This window comes from Eubalaena glacialis, chromosome 18 (genome assembly GCF_028564815.1).
Source record: "Eubalaena glacialis isolate mEubGla1 chromosome 18, mEubGla1.1.hap2.+ XY, whole genome shotgun sequence".
NCBI classification, from domain to species: domain Eukaryota; kingdom Metazoa; phylum Chordata; class Mammalia; order Artiodactyla; family Balaenidae; genus Eubalaena; species Eubalaena glacialis.
This window is the reverse complement of record NC_083733.1, coordinates 18,217,176-18,236,839: the sequence shown is the minus strand read 5'-3', so window position 1 is coordinate 18,236,839 and position 19,664 is coordinate 18,217,176. Positions and strand designations below refer to the sequence as shown.

General features: G+C 43.1%; 2 protein-coding genes across 2 annotated transcripts in view; one reads left to right on the top strand and one right to left on the bottom strand.

Moving 5' to 3' along the window:
• Positions 1 to 19,664, top strand: part of CDH1 (cadherin 1) — an 88,077-nt gene that overhangs the window by 48,528 nt on the left and 19,885 nt on the right. The window contains exons 3-11 of the mRNA XM_061174544.1: positions 926 to 1,149; positions 5,367 to 5,510; positions 5,635 to 5,790; positions 6,534 to 6,678; positions 9,696 to 9,871; positions 10,136 to 10,264; positions 11,807 to 11,989; positions 13,929 to 14,173; positions 16,753 to 16,898. Of these exons, the coding sequence (XP_061030527.1) occupies positions 926 to 1,149; positions 5,367 to 5,510; positions 5,635 to 5,790; positions 6,534 to 6,678; positions 9,696 to 9,871; positions 10,136 to 10,264; positions 11,807 to 11,989; positions 13,929 to 14,173; positions 16,753 to 16,898 (1,548 nt within the window). The remainder of the gene's footprint in view (positions 1 to 925; positions 1,150 to 5,366; positions 5,511 to 5,634; positions 5,791 to 6,533; positions 6,679 to 9,695; positions 9,872 to 10,135; positions 10,265 to 11,806; positions 11,990 to 13,928; positions 14,174 to 16,752; positions 16,899 to 19,664) is intronic.
• LOC133078854 (protein CEBPZOS-like) lies at positions 7,972 to 8,588 on the bottom strand. Its single transcript, XM_061174022.1, has 2 exons — positions 8,483 to 8,588; positions 7,972 to 8,189 (listed from the first exon to the last, which is right to left on the bottom strand). Exons 1-2 carry the CDS (start codon positions 8,565 to 8,567, stop codon positions 7,972 to 7,974), a joined length of 303 nt encoding a protein of 100 aa, XP_061030005.1. The 5' UTR covers positions 8,568 to 8,588.

Sequence of the window (19,664 nt, the reverse complement as noted above, 5' to 3'; positions counted from 1 at the left end):
ATCCATGTCTTTTGTGGAAAATTGAATAAATGATTAACCAAAGCTACATTTGTTTTAAAATTTTTATTTAATAGTGTCTATTATGTGCCAGGCACTGTTCTATGTATCTTTTTTTTTTTCTTTTTTTTGGCCACGTCACGCATGTGGAGTCCTAACCACTGGATTGCCAGGGAACTCCCATGTTCTATGTATCTTAAAACAAGCCTAGTAGGTAGTTGCTATCGATGACTTCATTCTACAGATGGGTAGACTGAGGCACGGAGAGATTCAATGACTTGCCCAAGGTCACAGAGCTAATAAGCAGAGCTGGGACTTGAGCCCCACCCTTGCCAGGGAAAATAAGACCATGTTTGGGGGCGGGAGGGTAAGCACCATAATTACCCTCATTTTGAAGAAGAAGAAACTGAGGCTCAGAGAGGTTAAAAAATTTGCCTAAGTCCTTACTCTTAACCATGTAGCTGTGATGCCTCCCTCTTATTATCTGCCACTGTTTACTGAAATGGAAACTGTTTATTTAAATGTAGTTAATCCACAGCATCTCACTGTACCTAGGTCTCAAACTTTTGGACTCAATAGATATTCTATCTCAGTTATTTTTCATATCGTCAAGAGCCATCTGAGGGAGAGGCCCTTTTTTGTTATTGAAAAGGAGAAGTTACTTTCTAGACAGCTTACTGTTTTCAGTCTCCAAGTAGATGAGAAAAGAATCAGACCACAATTAAGTTGCCCTATAATTGTGAAGAACATAATGATGGCATCCACTACTTTGATATCTTTGCTGTTCTGTCACCGGACTGTGGTCTGTTTTACTTGTGACTGTTTTGTGTGAGTCAGGCTTTTGGTGGGTGAATGAAGTTCGATTTCTAGAGAAGGAATGCTCTTTAATGTCCTCAGTTTCCTAATCACTGTGATTTATGCCCTGCAGTGAGTTTTGAAGGATGCACCGGTCTACCAAGGACAGTCTATGTTTCTGATGACACCCGATTCAAAGTGGGCACAGATGGCGTGGTTACAGTCAAACGGCCTTTACACCTTCATCATCCAGAGATGAGTTTTCTTGTCCACGCCTGGGACTCCACCCGCAGGAAGCTCTCCACCAAAGTGACCCTGAAGGCAGTAGTGCACCACCATCACCACCACCATCATCATGTACGTTGGAGTGTTTCTTGGAAGTTCACTATTATTTTAGTTTGCTGCTTAATCCAGGTTTCTCTGCCTTGGCACTATTCACATTTGGGGCTGGATAATTTCTTGCTGTGGGTGTGTCCTGTGCACTATATGATGTTTAGCAGCATCCCTGGTCTTAACCGCTAGATGCTTGCAGCACTCTGCCAGTTGTGACAACCAAAATTGTCTCCAGACACTGCCAATGCCCCCTGGGGGTGGGTGGAAGGGGTGCAAAATAGCCCCTAGTTGAGAACCATTGGTCTAACTGAACTAGTTCTTGCTGTGGATTTTTTGTTGTTGTTGGGTGGATGGCAAGATACACTACCTTATTTCTGCAGGTAGTGTAGAATAGGAGGTAAGGGCATGGATTCTGTCTGGGATTGGGTACCAGCACTTCTATTTACTACCCGAGTAGACTTGGGGGAGTTATTTAATCTGTCTGTGCTTGACTTTCCTTATATGTAAAATGGGGATAATAATAACTCCATGAATTATTACATGTGAGATGCTGGAACTATGGTAGGTGTATGATAAGTACTCAGTAATTGTTAACTGTTCTTCTCATTCCCTTCCCAGAGGAACAATGAACACGAGTTCAGTTCTCTGGTCATTTTGCTCTTCGTGTCTCTAGTGGAGAGGGCCTTGGCAAAGAAGGGGAAGAATCAGCAGGAAGCTTTTGCCTGATTGGACTATAATCTCCACAGGATCCTTCCCCATTGTATCTGCAGTGCCTGGCCCTTAGGCCTGGCGCGTACCAGGAGCCCAGTAAATACTGAGTGGACAGATGGGTGCATTGGCCACACATGAAAGGATACATGTCTGCCCAGGTTCTTGGCAAGAATGTTTCTGGAAATTGTTACCCAAAGCCAAATGCCTTTGCCAGTTTCTAAACTGCTCCCATGGCGCTGCCTACTGAAACGTCTCTCTGGAGGGCCATTCTAGTTGTATCCCGCTATCGCGTTGGGAGTGTGGAAGTACTGTAAATGCCAAGACCTTTCAGGCTGGCTCTTGTCTTTCTCCCTGAAGACTGTTGAGATTCTAGGAATTTAATAGTCCTGATAGATCTGATTTTTCTCCCTGGTGTAATTGGCCAGACCAGAAAAGTGGGGAACTAAATTAACATGGCTTCCTGACTTAAGTCTCCAATTAATTCCATCATTCATGTAAGTCCAGCCTGGTAAGTTCTTGCTGGGCAGCTGTGTGTGGAAACCTCTTATGATCCACAGATGTAAATAAAGTTGGTTTTTCAACTTTTCCTCTTCACCTTTGCCATCTGCCTGCATGATTATGTTCAAATACATATTATAGAAAAGCACAAATTACAGTGGTTTATGTAAAATAGAGTATTTCTCTTTCAAGTTAAGGCAATTCAGTGGTAAGTTGTGGCCAGTATGGAGACTCTTGCAGTCATCAGGAGGCTAGGTTCTTTCTTTCCTTTCTGTTCTATCATCCTCAGCATACGGCTTCCATCCTCAACGATACCTCATGATCCAAGATGGCTGCTGGATTGCCATTTATCATAACTTTCCTCTGGATGGTAGGAAGTTGGAAGGGAGGAAGCCCAAAAATGTATCACTTAGTTTTCTACCTTTTAAAGAAGGCTTTGTGGAATTTTGAAGCAATATTTCTGCTTACATCTCATTAGTTGGAACTTGGCTTCATGGTCACACCTAGCTACAAGAGTAGTATAGGAAATGTAGTTTTACTTAGGTACATTGTTGGACATGAAATTTATATATATATGGGGAGAGAGACAGAGAGATGGAGAGAAAGAGAGATTTTTGTTTTTAAATAAGAAAGAATGGATATTGAGCGGTAAGTGGCAACTCTACCACAGCTGGTTTGAGGTTGACTTTGGTTTGCCCCTAGTTCAAGGGACCCTTGTGGTGCCAGGTGGCCCTACACTGGAAGGGGTCATAATCTTACCTCTCTTTTAATTCGTATAAGAATAGATCCTATATATATCAAAACATCACATCGTACACCTTAAATACAAACAATTTTTATTTTGTCAGTTATACCTTAAGAAAGCTGGGGGAAAAATATAAGTAGATCTAACTTTCCAGTTTTGTCTCTTTGGCTGGATGGGTTTTCTTGGTCTGGTATCCTTTTTTTCTGAGGGATGGATCCCATGTTCAGTATGTTTAGGCACGATTCCCTTTAATTTCACACATGAAGGGAATTCCCTGGTGGCCTAGTGGTTAGGATTCCGGGCTTTCACTGCCGTGGTCCCAGGTTCAATCCCTGGTCAGGGAACTGAGATCCCACAAGCCATACGGCACAGCCAAATAAATAAATAGATAGATAGATAGATAGATAAATATCTTTATTTAAAAATAATAATAATTTCACACGTGAAGATGTTAATGTTATGTTTTGCCAGCACAATGTTCATCATTATTTATTATCATTCTCTGAAAAGATTCCATAGTCCTGATGTCAGCAAGGTGTGCTCTTTGCCTTCCTCTTCAGTATGGCAAATGAATTTGCATTCATTCATCAAGGCCTGTTTTTTTACCATGGCTGTGCAAGATGGTCATTTTTAGGCTTAGGATACCGTGTTGAGAATCAGTTTAGTATTTATTCCTGTGCTCAGGTCAAATCCCAAATTCCACTTCATTAAAACCATAACTCAGTGTTTTACAACCAATCCAACTATCATCTTCATCATTAGCATTTATTGAGCACTTACTATGTTTCAGGCACTATTCTAAGTGCTTTACTGCAATACTAGTATCACATTTTATCCTTCCAAGGACCCTATGAGGCAGATACTAATATAATCCTCATTTTAGACATGAGGAAAGTGTGAGACAGAGAAGTTAAATAATCAGCCCAGGAAGGTGAGGTGTCACAGTGAGGATACAAAGCTAGGCAGCCTGGCTCCAGAGCCTGCCCTTGGCCAGGGCAGGACTGCTTCTCTAGGAGGTTAATGCAGAGGGTGTGTTTTAAGGGGTGTGCGAGTGACTAGTACACAGGAATGCAGGATTGGGAAGGATTTTGTGATGATATCTGGTCATATTTCATGTCTGTGTTGTGCATTTTGAGTCACATTTTAAAACCCAGGAAGCAAGGCTTGACTCTCACTTGACAGGCAGAGATGGGTGACTCTGTGGAGGGTGGAAGATGGAATTGTCCTGGAACCTTTACTGTGTTACTACCAATCACTTTAAAACACTTAAACAATTTGGAAGATCTTTCCTTCCATCTTCAGCTATCTTATTTCCCTGTGTGTGCATAAAGTTATCGCACATGAAAACTGTTCAATACGAGTCTCAAAGGGCACTTTTGGTTCCCATCCAAACAACTTCTGTTAGAACAAATGGAAACCATACGGATATACTAACACAGTGAGATTAAGGGATTAGTATTGATCACAAAGTAGTAAGTCCCCAAAACTTACCCACTTAGGCTAACTCTACTTTGGAGACCTATATCACTAGGAAAAATATAAAAGAAAAGAATATTAAAAACACCTGAATATCTAATTTTTGAGTAAGCTCTGATAGTAAATCATTGGAGCATAATGTCCTATTAAAAATGACAGGTGTGGGACTTCCCTGGTGGCACAGTGGATAAGACTCCGCGCTCCCAATGCAGGGGGCCTGTGTCCGATCCCTGGTCAGGGAGCTAGATCCCACATGCATGCTGCAACTAAGAGTTCACATGCCACAACTAAGGAGCTGGTGAGCCTCAGCTAAGGAGCTGACAAGCCGCAACTAAGGAGCCCGCCTGCCGCAACTAAGGAGCCCACGTGCTGCAACTAAGGAGCTGGCGAGCCACAACTAAGGAGCCTGTGAGCCGCAACTAAGGAGCCCACCTGCAGTGACTAAGACCTGGTCCAAATAAAGAAAGAAAGAAAGAAAGAAAGAAAGAAAAGAAAAGAAATATTTTTAAAAATGACAGATGTGAGATATAGGCTTGAAATAACTCTTAAATAATGTCAAACCCTCAAACCTATCATCGTGTGTGCATAATGATTACTGAACTCTGCACACTAAGAAGGATCAAAAGAGGAAACTGTCTTTCTGATATGGTAAAGGGGTCTGTTGGGTTTTGTTTTGGCTGTTTTATTTTGTTGTTAAACGAAAACCATGACCTGCCCTCAGAAGGCTGGAGATGCTGACTGCCTAGGTTGTTCGGCCCGTATCATCTTTCCTGAATTATCTCATTTTGTTCCTCATCTTCTTTCCTTTTAGGACTCTCCCTCTGGAACCCAGAGAGAAGTGGTCACATTTCCCAGCTCCCACCATGGTCTCAGGAGACAGAAGAGAGACTGGGTTATTCCTCCTATCAGCTGCCCAGAAAATGAGAAAGGCCCATTTCCTAAGGCTCTGGTTCAGGTACAGAGGAAGTTCTCTATTTCTCTGGGAGGAATTTGGCAGAGAAGGACCAAGGAGAGAAAGGGAAAAGAGCCAATGTCAGAATCCTTCCTTGCTAATTCATTTCTTTCTGTTTTGTCTTCAGATCAAATCTAACAGGGACAAAGAAACCCAAGTTTTCTACAGCATCACTGGCCAAGGAGCCAACACACCCCCTCTTCATGTGTTTATTATTGAAAGAGAAACAGGATGGCTAAAGGTGACGGAACCTCTGGATAGAGAAGACATTGCCAAGTACATTGTGAGTGTCTCTTAGAAGCCTGTTAATGATGGGGTTACATCCTTTCAAAATTTTTTTGGTCAACTCACGCTGATCATAGATCAGATGTTCTGGACATTTGAAGAGCTTAACTTTAGACCTGTTGATAAGGAGAAATGACAGGAGAACCTGCAAAAATTGGGGGCTGTTCATGTTTTCCTTGTTAGGAGTAAAGTGGGGAGAGTCCTGAGGCATCAGACATGATTTTAGACCCAAGATGTCAACCTGTTCTTGGGACTCAAAGTCCCTGACACAAAGGCAGAGGCTGGTGATGATGTTGGGGGACAAAAACTATTTCTGGGCCTTGAGAGCAGTGTGAGCTTAGGGAAGCTGGGAGGTAATGCGTTGATGCCAAACGCAGGGAAGTCTGCGGGGGGAACACTAGACTCGAGCAGCCAGAGCAAATTCGACCCTGCTTGGAACCAGTCAGAGTGTTTTAGGCTTCCACCCTTATCTCCTAGGCCTGGCCCCCAGCCCTTATGTGGGAAATGGGGCTCTGACCTGGTGGATGTGTTCTCCAGCCCATGGTCTCACAGGTCATGGTCTTAACCAGTGTCATGACCTCGTTGAAGCAGCAGCATGTGTGTGGGAGAAGTTCTGTGCTTGGGGGGGGGCGGTGCCTACTTGAGTGGGAGGGAGTGGGGGCCGGGTGGAGCCCACTCTGCTCTGGTTGGACCACTTCTCCCACCTCGTCTTCCCGAGTAACCCTCACCTGGCTCTTGCAGCTCTTCTCTCATGCTGTGTCTTCGAACGGGCAAGCAATCGAGGAGCCGATGGAGATTGTGATCACCGTGACTGATCAGAATGACAACAAGCCTGAGTTCACCCAGGGGGTCTTCAGGGGGTCTGTCATGGAGGGCGCTCTTCCAGGTACGTCCAGCAACGAGGAGATCAACACCCATCAAGACACTTAGATTCTTTGCACCCCCAAGTGTTGGGGCTGGCGTTTGGGGTCAGGCCCTTCATATGCACAGAACTTCTTTGGAAGACACTGTGTGTGTGTAAAACATCCTACCTATAGAAATATGTATAAAATGTTTCGGCCCAGTTTAAGCAAGGAGCAGTTTAAGAACAACCTTCCCTGATTAAGTAACAGATCCTTGTTAGTAGTTTACAGCCCCTGTACAATCCTTCTTGGTCACATTTTTTCCCTCCTCCATAAAGACAGCCACCACCCTGACTTTTGTGATAATCATTCCCTTGCTTTCATTTATCTTTTACCACGTGTGTACTTACCCCTGGATAATGTCTTGTTAGTTTTGCCTACTTTTCTACTTGGTGACAAACTGTTTTCCAAGGTGGCTGAACCAATTTATACTCCCACCAGCAATATATATCATGGAATTGTTCGACTTCTTTTTTGGCCAATCTGTTGAGTGTGTAGTTATATCTCAACATAACTTAAAATGGAATTTCTCTGATTATTAATGGGCTAAATAAGCATCTTATCATATGTTTGCTGACCAGCTGGGTTTCTTTACAACTTGTCTATTCAAGTCTTTTGCCCTTTTTTTCTCTTGGGCTGTTTGTCTTTTGCCTATTGATTTTTCTTTTTTTTAAAATGACAAATTTTATTCCAAAAGGGCTCCAGTAGTACCAGAGACATTGATGTAGAGTTTGAATATTGTTTCAGGTAAAGTGAAAATGGATAAAAGCAATATTTCTAGTTAATATATTTTTAGATAATGTGATTTTAAATGTTTGAGTTAAAATGTAATAAATATTAATGAACTTATTTGCAAAACAGAAACAGACCCACAGACAGAAAACAAACCTATGGTTACCAAAGGGGAGAGGAAAGGGGGATAAATGAGATAAACAACAAGGTCTTGCTGTATAGCACAGGGTACTTTACTCAACATCTTGTAATAAACTATAATGGAAAAGAAAAAATGTAATAAATATTAAAAATAGATGTTTTAGTATTTTATCTATTTTGAAAGGTTTATACAGAATTATAGGGGAGTTGTTTTTTTTGTTTTTTTGTTTTTGTTTTTAAAGGAGAACCACTTTATTATGAGTAGTAAATGAAACTCCATTTGTAACATAATAAACAATCGTTCCATCAGTTTCTTCACGGTTAGTCCAAAGAACAACTGCTTTAATTAGAATTTACATTTCACCTTAAATATTCTAAAATCCATCCATGTCAGCTTTGGAGTTTTAATCTTGCCTGATACTATGAAATAGGGCAAACCTTGATTGATGGTCAAGTTCCTGATTTTTGCTGTTCAGCCACTTTTCTTGATCTTTCTCTCTGATTCCGTACATTCTATAGTGTTCAGTGGACTTGCAATAAACTTCCAAGATGAAGGGGAATTTCTTGCTCATTGTTTGCCTGAACTCTTGGCTTGTATTCATCTTTCTGAACAAAAAATATGCTCCAGGGCTTCCCTGGTGGCGCAGTGGTTGAGAATCTGCCTGCTAATGCAGGGGACACGGGTTCGAGCCCTGGTCTGGGAGAATCCCACATGCCGCGGAGCAGCTGGGCCCGTGAGCCACAATTACTGAGCCTGCGCGTCTGGAGCCTGTGCTCTGCAACAAGAGAGGCCGCGATAGTGAGAGGCCCGCGCACCGCGATGAAGAGTGGCCCCCACTTGCCACAACTAGAGAAAGCCATCGCACAGATACGAAAACCCAACACAGCCATAAATAAATATATAAACAAACAAACAAACAAAAAATATATATGCTCCAAAAATGCCCACAAGTTCAGCTACTAAAACTCCTTTAAAGATCTGCTTTGCCAGTGGATCCATAGTGTGGGCTATCCTGAGGCGCGTACTCGTGGGGCTGCGCATGCCTGCCTATTGATTCTTTTTTTTTTTTTTTTTTAATTTATTTTTGGCCACGTTGGGTCTTTGTTGCTGCGCATGGGCTTTCTCTAGTTTTGGTGAGCAGGGGCTACTCTTCGTTGCAGTGCGCAGGCTTCTCATTGCGGTGGCTTCTCTTGTTGCGGAGCACAGGCTCTAGGTGTGTGGGCTTCAGTAGTTGTGGCACACGGGCTTAGTTGTTCTGCAGCACGTGGGATCTTCCCGGAGCAGGGATCGAACCTGTGTCTCCTGCATTGGCAGGCGGATTCCCAACCACTGCACCACCAGGGAAGTCCCTGCCTATTGATTCTTTTTTTTTAATTTAAATTAATTAATTTATTTATTTTTGGCTGTGTTGGGTCTTCGTTGCTGCGCACCGGCTTTCTCTAGTTGCGGCGAGTGGGGGCTACTCTTTGTTGCGGTGCGCGGGCTTCTCATTGCAGTGGCTTCTCTCATTATGGAGCACGGGCTCTAGGCACGCGGGCTTCAGTAGTTACGGCACACAGGCTCAGTAGTTGTGGCTCACGGGCTCTAGAGCACAACCTCAGTAGTTGTGGCATACGAGCTTAGTTGCTCCGCGGCATGTGGGGTCTTCCTGGACCAGGGATCGAACCCATGTCCCCTGCATTGGCAGGCGGATTTTCAACCACTGCGCCACTGGGGAAGCCCTGCCTATTGATTCTTGAAGAGTTATTTAGGTATTCTGGGAACTAGTACTTTGTCTGTCACAAGTGTTGTAAATATTTCCTTCTACCTTGAAGGCAACAATCTCAAATGACCATTCTCTCAGGTGGAACTGTGGCTAAGAAGCCAATTACGGAAATTTCTGCTATTTTTCCTATTTTATACACTGTTCACTCAGTATAAAAGACATAGCAAAAATGTTTTAGTTTAAGGTTATTTATTCCCCATACTCCTCACCCACACTTCCCACCCAAAATATCCTCTGGAAAAGCTGGGTTCTGGGAACACCCCTTGCTCGTTTGGTGGAATGCTTTCTTCCTCCCCTAGCGCTTTGGTCAGAATTTTGGAAATTAAAGTGTAGCTTGACTAAATCTTCTCCTTTGCTTCCAGGGACCTCTGTGATGGAGGTCTCAGCCACAGACGCAGACGACGATGTGAACACCTACAACGCTGCCATTGCTTACTCCATCCTCAGCCAAGATCCTGTGCTGCCACACAACAAAATGTTCACCATCAACAGGGTCACGGGCGTCATCAGTGTGCTCACCACCGGGCTGGACCGGGAGGTCAGGGGTCAAGAGGATCCAGAGGGTATTGAGGGCAAATAGCTCGATCGTCTGGATGACGTAAAACTCTACCGAGGCCAGTTGCTGCTTAGTATGGTGATGGTTCTGAGCTTTGTATCTAAACATTTGTCCAGAGGTTTGGGGCCAGGCAGGCAGGCAGGTTGGCATTTAAGCAGATGAGAAAATAATCTGTTTCTGTGCGATGGGCTGGGCTGTGCCTGATGTGGCTGTCAGTCCTGACTCGGGTGTGTTTGATCTCTACAGAGTTTTCCCACGTATACCCTGGTGGTTCAAGCTGCAGACCTTCAAGGTGACGGCTTAAGCACGACCGCAACAGCTGTGATCACAGTCAATGACACCAACGATAACCCTCCCATCTTCAACCCAACTACGGTAATAACCCTCCACCTCCTTAGGGAGTCTCCAAAGGTCCTTGGTTGTTTCCCAGTATCTCATGGGTGAACCCTTTGGAAACGTTTCCCAGACTAGTAAACTTGAAGCTAAAAAGCAAGCAGGTTGGGATGTCAGTTTTCTCTGCCCTCCTCAGCCTGGGGCCTATTGACACAGGTTTCTGAAGTTGCAAAAAGCACCTATTTTTAGGTTTTTTTTTAAGAAACCTCCATATAAAGATGTTAAAAAAAAAAGCACCTATTGACTCCCTGTCCTCATCTTGGTAGCAGATCTTACCAGGTTTTAGTTATTCATTGAACAAATATTCTCTGGGTTTATACCAGGCACTGTCTTAGACACTGGGGATATTATCACAAACAAGGCAGACGACACTTCTATTCTTGTGGAGTTTATAGTCTAGCTAGGGTGATGTTAGACAACTTATACTGATTATTGTGTATAATTATATTAAACACAGTCAAGGAGAAGGTATTGAGAGCTGTGTGAAAGAACCTGAAACCTTATTGTGTTACTTAGAAATCAGCTTAATGGTTAGTAACAGAGATTTGACTCTTGTGGTTTAAACAAACAGGGTTGACTTTTTCTCTTGTGTCACAAATGGCCCAGAGGTAGATAGTCCACTCAGTCAGTAGAAACCAAGCCTCCTTTATCTGCTTTCCCACCGTCCTTGGTACATGGGTTCTATCCCCAATGTCACCTTGTGGCCCAAGATGACAGCTGGAGCTCCAGCCATATCTGTGCTTCGTTCAGGAAGAAGGCAAAGGCAAGGGGGCATAAGGCCTTGATGTTAAGTCAAGTTTTCTTATTTCTGTGAAGACCCATCCCACAAGTTTCACTTACCTCTTACTAGCAACTGCTGTCTGCAAGGAAGACTGGAAATACAGTATTTTCTCTCGGCACGTTGCTGCCATCAACCATGTAGTTAGTGAAGAAGAGGAGAGTGGATATTCAGTAGACAATTAGCGGTGTCTGCCACTCTAACCTAGCCACTGTGAGTACAGGAGGCTTAAGAAAGACAGTTTAATGCCCCGCATCAAAAGAAAGCTTGATGAATAGCAAAAACTGAAAAACAATCAGTGTAGTGAACCAAATGAGGCCAGGTCCTACAGGACCTTGTGGACTGAATTTAGAATTTCAGAATTTATCCTGAGTGCAGTGGGATGTTATCAAAGGGTTTTAAGTAGAAGACTGTAATGACCAGACATTTATGAAAATTACTGGTACCACTGAGAGTGATGGGGAAGACGGGAATGGGGGATAAACTACAGTGTCAGCAGTTGGGCCAGAGTATGCTGAGGGGCACGGACAGCCAGGGCCTTGGCTCTTTCAGGTACTCACAGGGCCCCTGGGTGCTGGCTGCTCCACCAACAGGAAATAAGGGCCATGCTGGTAGGGTGGGCACTTCTTCCAAGACTCATCTCAAAGCTTGGGCTCAAGAAAGGACTCCCTTAGCCCCCTGAACCCTGGCTCCACAGCTGGGTCTGAGTATGTCCTAAGTGACACTTCGTTTTCTTTGCTCTGCAGTACGTGGGGTCGGTGCTTGAGAACGAGGCTAACGTGGTCATCACCACACTCACAGTGACCGATGCCGACGTCCCCAATACACCAGCGTGGGAGGCCGTTTATACAATATTAAACGATAACGAGAAGCAGTTTGTTGTCATCACAGACCCAGTAACCAATGACGGCATTTTGAAGACGGCTAAGGTTTGTATGGTTCCTGGCAAGATGCAGAAATTGACAACGCAGCCAGAGGCCCTTGTCCCCTGGTGTCTTCTCTGAAGTAGATTAGCGTGGCCTTGGTGGGGTGGGGGAGGGCAGCTCTCCCAGATTCTGGTGGGGTTTGCAGTGACTCTTCAGGCTCATGTGAGAAATCAGGACGCTCCCACACCGCACCCTAAAATTGAAGAGGAAGTGCCATCTGTTTTATTTTTATTATTTTTTATAAATTTATTTATTTTATTTTATTTTTTTATTTTTGGCTGCGTTGGGTCTTCGTTGCTGCGCACGGGCTTTCTCTAGTTGCGGCGAGCGGGGGCTACTCTTCGTTGTGGTGCACGGGCTTCTCACTGCGGTGGCTTCTCTTGTTGAGGAGCACGGGCTCCAGGTGTGCGGGCTTAAGTAGTTGTGGCACATGGGCTTAGTTGCTCCGCGGCATGTGGGATCTTCCCGGCCAGGGCTTGAACCCGTGTCCCCGGCATTGGCAGGCGATTCTGAACCACTGTGCCACCAGGGAAGTCTGTACCATCTGTTTTAATACATTCTTTCTCTGAAACATTTGCCCACCCCCCCATATCCATTTGGCAAATGAGAAGAAAAATGGTTTATGGTCTCTGCTATTTTGCTGGATGATTTTAGAAGAAGGGCAAATAAGCCTGTGAAAGATGTCTAGGAAACTTGAACAGTAAGAAGCTGAGTGATTTCCTTGTTGAAGTTAGTCAAAGAGTTAATGAACGGATCCCTAGCTTAGCGCCAGAGGTTTGACTTCCCCTTGAGCAAGTGAGCAGACCCTTCATTTCTGAATCACTTAGTATGTCATCTTAACTCCCACTAAACATTTCCTTTTTTAAATTTACTTATTTATTTATTTTTTGGTTGAGATGTGTCTTCATTGCTGTGTGCAGGCTTTCTCTAGTTGCGGCGAGCGGGGGCTACTCTTCGTTGTGGTGCGCAGGCTTCTCATTGCGGTGGCTTCTCTTGTTGCGGAGCATGGGCTCTAGGCGCATGGGCTTCAGTAGTTGTGGCACGTGGGCTCAGTAGTTGTGGCTCACGGGCTCTAGAGTGCAGGCTCAGTAGTTGTGGCGCATGGGCTTAGTTGCTCCGCAGCATGTGAGATCTTCCCAGACCAGGGCTTGAACCCATGTCCCCTGCGTTGGCAGGCAGATTCTTAACCACTGCACCGCCAGGGAAGTCCTCCCACTAAACATTTGATGTCAGTGTTTTGTGTTATTAGTCTATCACCAAAAGAAAAAAGGTAGTAATTTGAGTTCCCACCATACACAAGGTCCTTCATAAAAGTTCCAGTTGATCCCTTACAGTGCCTCTGTGAGATAGTTCCTTTTCCTACTTATTTAGGTGTGGAAACAGACCCAGAGGTTCTATTGCCCAAATCACACAGCTAAGGAAATGGCCTGGCCGGGATTTGAGCTCACTGCCGACTGATTCTGAACTTCATGTTCTTGCCACTAAACTTACTGGGGTTAGGGAGGTGGACAGCTAGGGTCGTTTGTCCATTTGCTCTCACACGGGCAGCATGTCAGCATAGGATGTGAACATTCTTACTGGTCTCAGGTAAATAAATGACTTAATGTGCTACATTTGTTAATAGAGGCTTGCCACTTGAGATTTCATGTAGCTCATCTTTATTCTTTTCCTGGGGTTCTCAACATGAATCTGGTTGCATGTTCATCACTGGGAACTTTTTAAAAAATATTGACGTCCAGACCCCAACCTCAGAGATTCCTATTCACTGGCTCTGGGGTTAGGGTCCAGGCATGTGTTTTCTTTAAAAGTTCTCAAGTCAGTTCTTCTTAATACAGCCAGATGTGAGAACCACTGATATATTGCTAACCAAAAAACAATAGTTAAGGATTTAATGTTTGTTTTTTTTTTTCCTAACATAAAATGTATTTTTTCTGCTCTTTAGGGCTTGGATTTTGAGGCCAAGCAGCAGTACATCCTGTATGTGACAGTGACTAATGCGGCCCCCTTTGAGGTCACTCTCTCCACTTCCACAGCCACCGTCACCGTGGACGTGATAGATGTGAACGAAGCCCCCATCTTCATGCCTCCTCAGAAGAAAGTGAAAGTGCCCGAGGACTTCGGCTTGGGCCTGGAGATCACGTCCTACACCGCCCAGGAGCCAGACAAATTTATGGAACAGAAGATCACGTAAGTGTGAGGGGTTTTCCACTGACTGGCAGCAACTGGCTGTGTGCGTACGTGTATGTATAAGATATTTTGTTCATGACATTTTTATCATCATTGGTCTGTGGAAGATCCTTCTCTTGTTTGGCTTATTTATATTTTTATCCCCATTCCCCGCACCTTGTCCATTCCATCCATAGTCAGCCATTGTCGGTTTACTATGCTTCCTCTCTTTGAATTTACTTAGTGTAGTAGGAATGTGGTTTTAATTTACATACATGGTATTGTGCTATAAGTAGCTTACTGTTTCTTTTTTTTTTTTTTTGTAAACTTGAACTCACTTCTGTAATGTAAATCACAGCCACAGATGCTGAAAACACACATACAAACCAACCAACAACACCACCACTGTGGCCACGTATGATAAAGGATGTTCTTATTCTTTTGAGAGCTGGGTCTGATGACATGCTTGGTGCTCCAGTGTGACAATGGTGGAAACTCAAAGGGAAGAGTGTTAAGCACAAATCCAAGCATGGCACATCTGCGTCTTTTTAGTAATAGCATGATTTCCGGGGATAACAAAGGCCTCAGTCACTTCGTCTTCTCAGAGAGGGATTCCTACCTGTTAATATTTACTTTAGAGGAAACTATTAGAATGCTCTGAACTATTTAGAGAAAAGGTTATGCAAATCCAGTGTAGAGTCCCACTTGGTAATAAATCGAGCATGTTCTTGTTTGGAGGGGGAGGTGTTTGTGTTTTAGTATCAGTGCCTGTGACTTATTAAATGTAAAACAAACATGAAGTTTAAGTGCAGCTTCAATTTCTGAGTTATTCTGGGAAGTGCTAATTCTATCCTGATTGGAAGGGCTCATAAATAGCTTTAAACTGTGCATGTGCACCATACGGATATAAAGGATCCAGGTAGTGATATTAATGGCTGCTAGAATCATTAGGTCAAGGATGATGAGGAATTTTTAAATGGAGGAACCAAGCTGGGACCATCCAAACCTTCTGATAGATTTTAACATCTGCTGGAAGAGCAAGGACAGCCCAACATGAAGTGCCATTCGAAGTGATTCAACAGCATGTACACAGTGCCCTTCTTTTCCCTTGGGGGAGAAAAGAAGGGTTGAAACAGAATCTAATCAAGCCTTAGGATTTGATTTTGATGCAGTACAGAGAATGAACAAGTTAAATGCCATGAGGAAGCAGTCAGCCAAATGCAGAATATGGGAGCTCTATGTCAAATGACCCAGTTTCTTTAGCAAATAATGACAGAAGGGTGGGGGTGACTGCTTAGATTAAGGGTATTGATTAAGAGAGGAATCAACCAATTGTAATGTGTAGACTATGCTTAAAGATGGATTCAAACAATCCAACTATAAAAGACAACCTTGAGGCAAATAGAGAAACTTGTGCATAGACTTGACATTAAGTAATTATTATTTTTGCTAGGTGTGTTAGTGGCGTCGTGATACTGTAGGATTTTTTGTTTTGTGATTAAAGCCTTGGGTTGTATGGTTTCCAGGCTGTGTTGATATCTTAGCTTGTAGTAATGAAATAGGTAGTTCAAAGCATCTATTTGGGGAAGTTCAAGGACCAAGTCTTAACAGTGTTTGCAGAGACCCTTACCCCTGGAATAAAGACCACTTGCTATATGTAGTTCATTGCTTTGCACTTCTAAGGACGTGAGGATAAGCCCACAGGTATCCAGGACCCTTTCCTCCTTCGATTTCTTTATTTCCTTTTCTGAGCCTTTCAATGACCTCGATAGATAACTGGGCAGTATATCTCTGTTTTTCATGCTTACGTTTCTTCTGTTTCTGGTATTCCTAATAAGGTGTGGCTTAACAGGATTCTCTTGGCATTTTGAATAATTTTTTGGGGGGTGGCTGTGTAAGACCAGAAGGAGCTTTACCCTCCCTGGCACCTCCCGTTAAATGCCAGTAGTGCAGCATACTCCCAAGTCACCATGTTAACCCAAATCTCCAAATGCTCATGGCGGGGGTGTTGGGTGCCATACTGTGACCGTTTGAGAACTGCTGTACGCTTTAAGGGGGGGTCAGTCTGAGAGAAACTAAAGAAATCTGACATCTAAATGCCATGCCTGATCCTGGATTGCATTCTGGATTGGGTTGGGGCAGGGGCTTGGGGAGGGTGGTACAGTTTGGGGGAAATCTACAGTTTGAATAAGTACCATGTATGAAGTGGTAGTACCATATCAAAGTTATATTTCCTGAAATTGAAAATCAAATTGTGGTTATGTAAGAGAATGCCTCTGTTCTTAAGAGAAAACACACTGACATTTTCATGAGTAAAGGAACATCATGTCTGCGACTTACTCTCAAATGGTTCAGCAAAACAAGAAATTATGTATATGTGTGTATCAACTTTTGTATATAGCAAAATATCGACAGTGGATGAATCTAGGTGAAGGGTACATGGATGGTCACCAAACCTTTCTGGCAAAATTTCTGTAGGAGTCATTATTTTTTTGAAATAAGGAAGTTAGAAGTATCTATCAACAAAGAGGAACCTTAACCTTCTTCAGCTACCTACCGTTCGCTGTTCCCGTTCTAAATCAGAGCTTGTGTCTTTCCAGGTATCGGATTTGGAGGGACGCTGCCAACTGGCTGGCGATTAATCCAGACACGGGTGCCATTTCCACTCGGGCTGAGTTGGACAGAGAGAACGTCGAGCATGTGAAGAACAGCACGTACACGGCCCTCATTATAGCCACTGACAATGGTGAGGATGCCCTTACCATTTGGTTTTTGCTGCTTCACCCTCCTGACCAGCTCACTGCCTTGCCCCTATCCTTTTGGAGGCATGAATTCTTTCTTTTTCTTTCATTCTTCAACAAAGCGTTCTCAAAGCATGGTCCCAAATGCACAGAGTTTAGGCCAAGCAGAAGTTCCTTTTTACCACTCCCTCTGTACCTGAACCCCATGGGAGCCAGACTGCCTGGGTTTAGATCCTAGGACCAAAGCTTAATACCTGTGTGAACTTGGACTTATTACCTAATTTTTAGGTCCCTCAGTTCCTTTATCCAACAAAATGATAATACCCCATCTAGGTTGAATGAGTTAATTTATGTAAAAGTGCTTGGAAGAGTGCCTGCTACCTAGTCTGTGCTCTGTAAGGACTGTTATTATCTTTATCATCATCATCATTATTAGTGAAGTGTGGCTCCTTCCAGACTGTTTCTGTGTATTCGAATACATTTATAAACATATAGAAATATGGTTTATTATAAAGCCACTATCTGGTTTATAGCCTATTTTTGTTTTTATTATAAAAACCATTGTCTTATGCATGTTTAATTTTTTTTCCTTGAACATCTGTCTTAAAGACACAGAGATCTATCTTGGCACATTATAGATCTACCTCTTTTCAATTAAATGATGTTATCTGCATATAGCATAATTTAACCATTCACACATTAAAAAACTCAGGGATTATTTCCAGTTCTCCGTTATTTTTGTGAGTGATAGGTAAACATCATTGTACATGCCTCTGTGGGCAAGTGTTTCCCATGGATAGATATTCAGAAGCGGAGTTACTGTTAAAGAGACCTGCTAGTTCCTGTGATTAAATCTGTTCCCCTCTCCCTCCCCAACCTCCCGAGGTAGTAATTCCAGATTTGGCAATCCGGAAAGCAAAGGGCAAGGCAGGTAAGCCCGTGGTGGGGCTGGATGTGTGGCTAATGAGTGATGTAGCTTTCATCACATTCTGAGCATGCTGTGGAGGGGTAACCCTGGCCTAGTCATTTAGAATCTAAAACCTGCTCCTGGAGCTGTCATTTGGGAGGCAGCAGGTTAAAAGCAGAGAGCCATGATGGGGCTCCATTTGCAGAAATGTTTTGCATAAAGGGGAAGCTAACCCATTGCTTGGGCAGCAGTGCTATGCTGGCCATCTGTCTCTGGCTGCACGGGAGTTCCCTAGCCTGGCCTGGAGGTAACCAAGAGTTGGCAAGGTTCCTGTAAAGGGCCAGGGAGTAAATATTTTAGCCTCTGTAGACCGTACAATCTCTATTGCCATCATAGCCTAGAAGCAGCCATACACAGTTTGAAAAGGGATGAGCATAGCTGTGTTCCTAATTTGGGCGGAAGACCTTAGTGTGCTGACCCCTGACCTAATACTAATGGCTAAATTATGGTACTTTTGAATATATTCCTTCAAGTGTTACTTTGTGCATGACTCAATACTTTTGATGTAGGTGTAAGAGGAGAATGAAGTTTCTTCAGAAAATCTATTATCTTATTAAAAAACACTTTTTAAAGTTTTCTTTAATTAAAAAGAATTTTAGGGGCAGTGGTTAAGAATCCGCCTGCCAATGCGGGGGACACAGGTTCAAGCCCTGCTCCGGGAAGATCCCACATGCCACGGAGCAACTAAGCCCATGCACCACAACTACTGAGCCTGCGCTCTAGAGCCTGCGAGCCACAACTACTGAAGCCCGCGTGCCTAGAGCCGGTGCTCCGCAGCAAGAGAAGCCACCACAATGAGAAGCCTGCACACCGCAATGAAGAGTAGCCCCTGCTCGCCGCAACTAGAGAAAGCCTGTGCACAGCAACGAAGACCCAACACAGCCAAAAATAAGTAAAATAAATAAATTAAAAAAAAAAGAATTTTAAATGATACTTGCTCATTGTTAAAACAAGAAAATTCAAATGATAAGTGAAAAGATCCATCCATGGGTGAATGGATAAACGAAATATGGTATACACATACACAATGGAATATTATTCAGCCTTAAAAAAGAAGGAAATCCTGTCATGTGTTACAATGTGGATGGACCTTGAGGACATTGTGCTTAGTGAAATAAACCAGTCACAAAATGACAAATACTATGGGTTTCCACTTAGATGAGGTACTAATGTGGTCAAATTCATAGAAACAAAGTAGAATGGTGGTTACCAGGAACTGGAGGGGGAAATAGGGAATTGTTTAATGGGTACAGAATTTCAGTTTTGTAAGATAAAATTATGGAGAGCTGTTTCACAACTATTATACTAACACTACTGAACTGTACACTTTAAAAATGGTTGAAATGGTAAGTTTTATGCTATTTCTTTTAACCACAATTTTCAGAGGTAAAAAGAAATAATCACTATAGCCGCCCAGGTATAAATATTTATGGGTTTGAGATACATTCCTCTGGGTTTTTTTTCCCTGCAATATACTAATATTGATGATGATGATTCCTTGAGGGTCTACTTTTTCTATTATCAAGTGCTATGTCAGGATGTAAAAGAAATACAAACAGACGTGTGTATAAATCTCTGAATCTAATTTGAAAAGCAACTTGTGGCAATTGTAAAAGGCTCAATCCTTTGATAACGATCTTAAAGCCTTAGAAGTTCAGAGAAGGAGAACTAGTAGGGGGTGAGGAGGACTTCTTAGAGTGGTTAAAAAAAGTTGTGTACAAATGCTAAAGGAACTTCTCTAGGCAAGAAACACAAGAGAAGGAAAACACCTACAATAACAAACCCAAAACATTTAAGAAAATGG

Coding starts and splice junctions, on each gene's coding strand:
- LOC133078854 (XM_061174022.1), bottom strand. CDS start 8,567: ATGGATCCACTGGCAAAGCAGATCTTTAAAGGAGTTTTAGTAGCTGAA. Junction 8,190..8,482: donor AGCATATATATTTTTTGTTT/GTTTGTTTGTTT, acceptor GAAGCCCTGGAG/CATATTTTTTGTTCAGAAAG.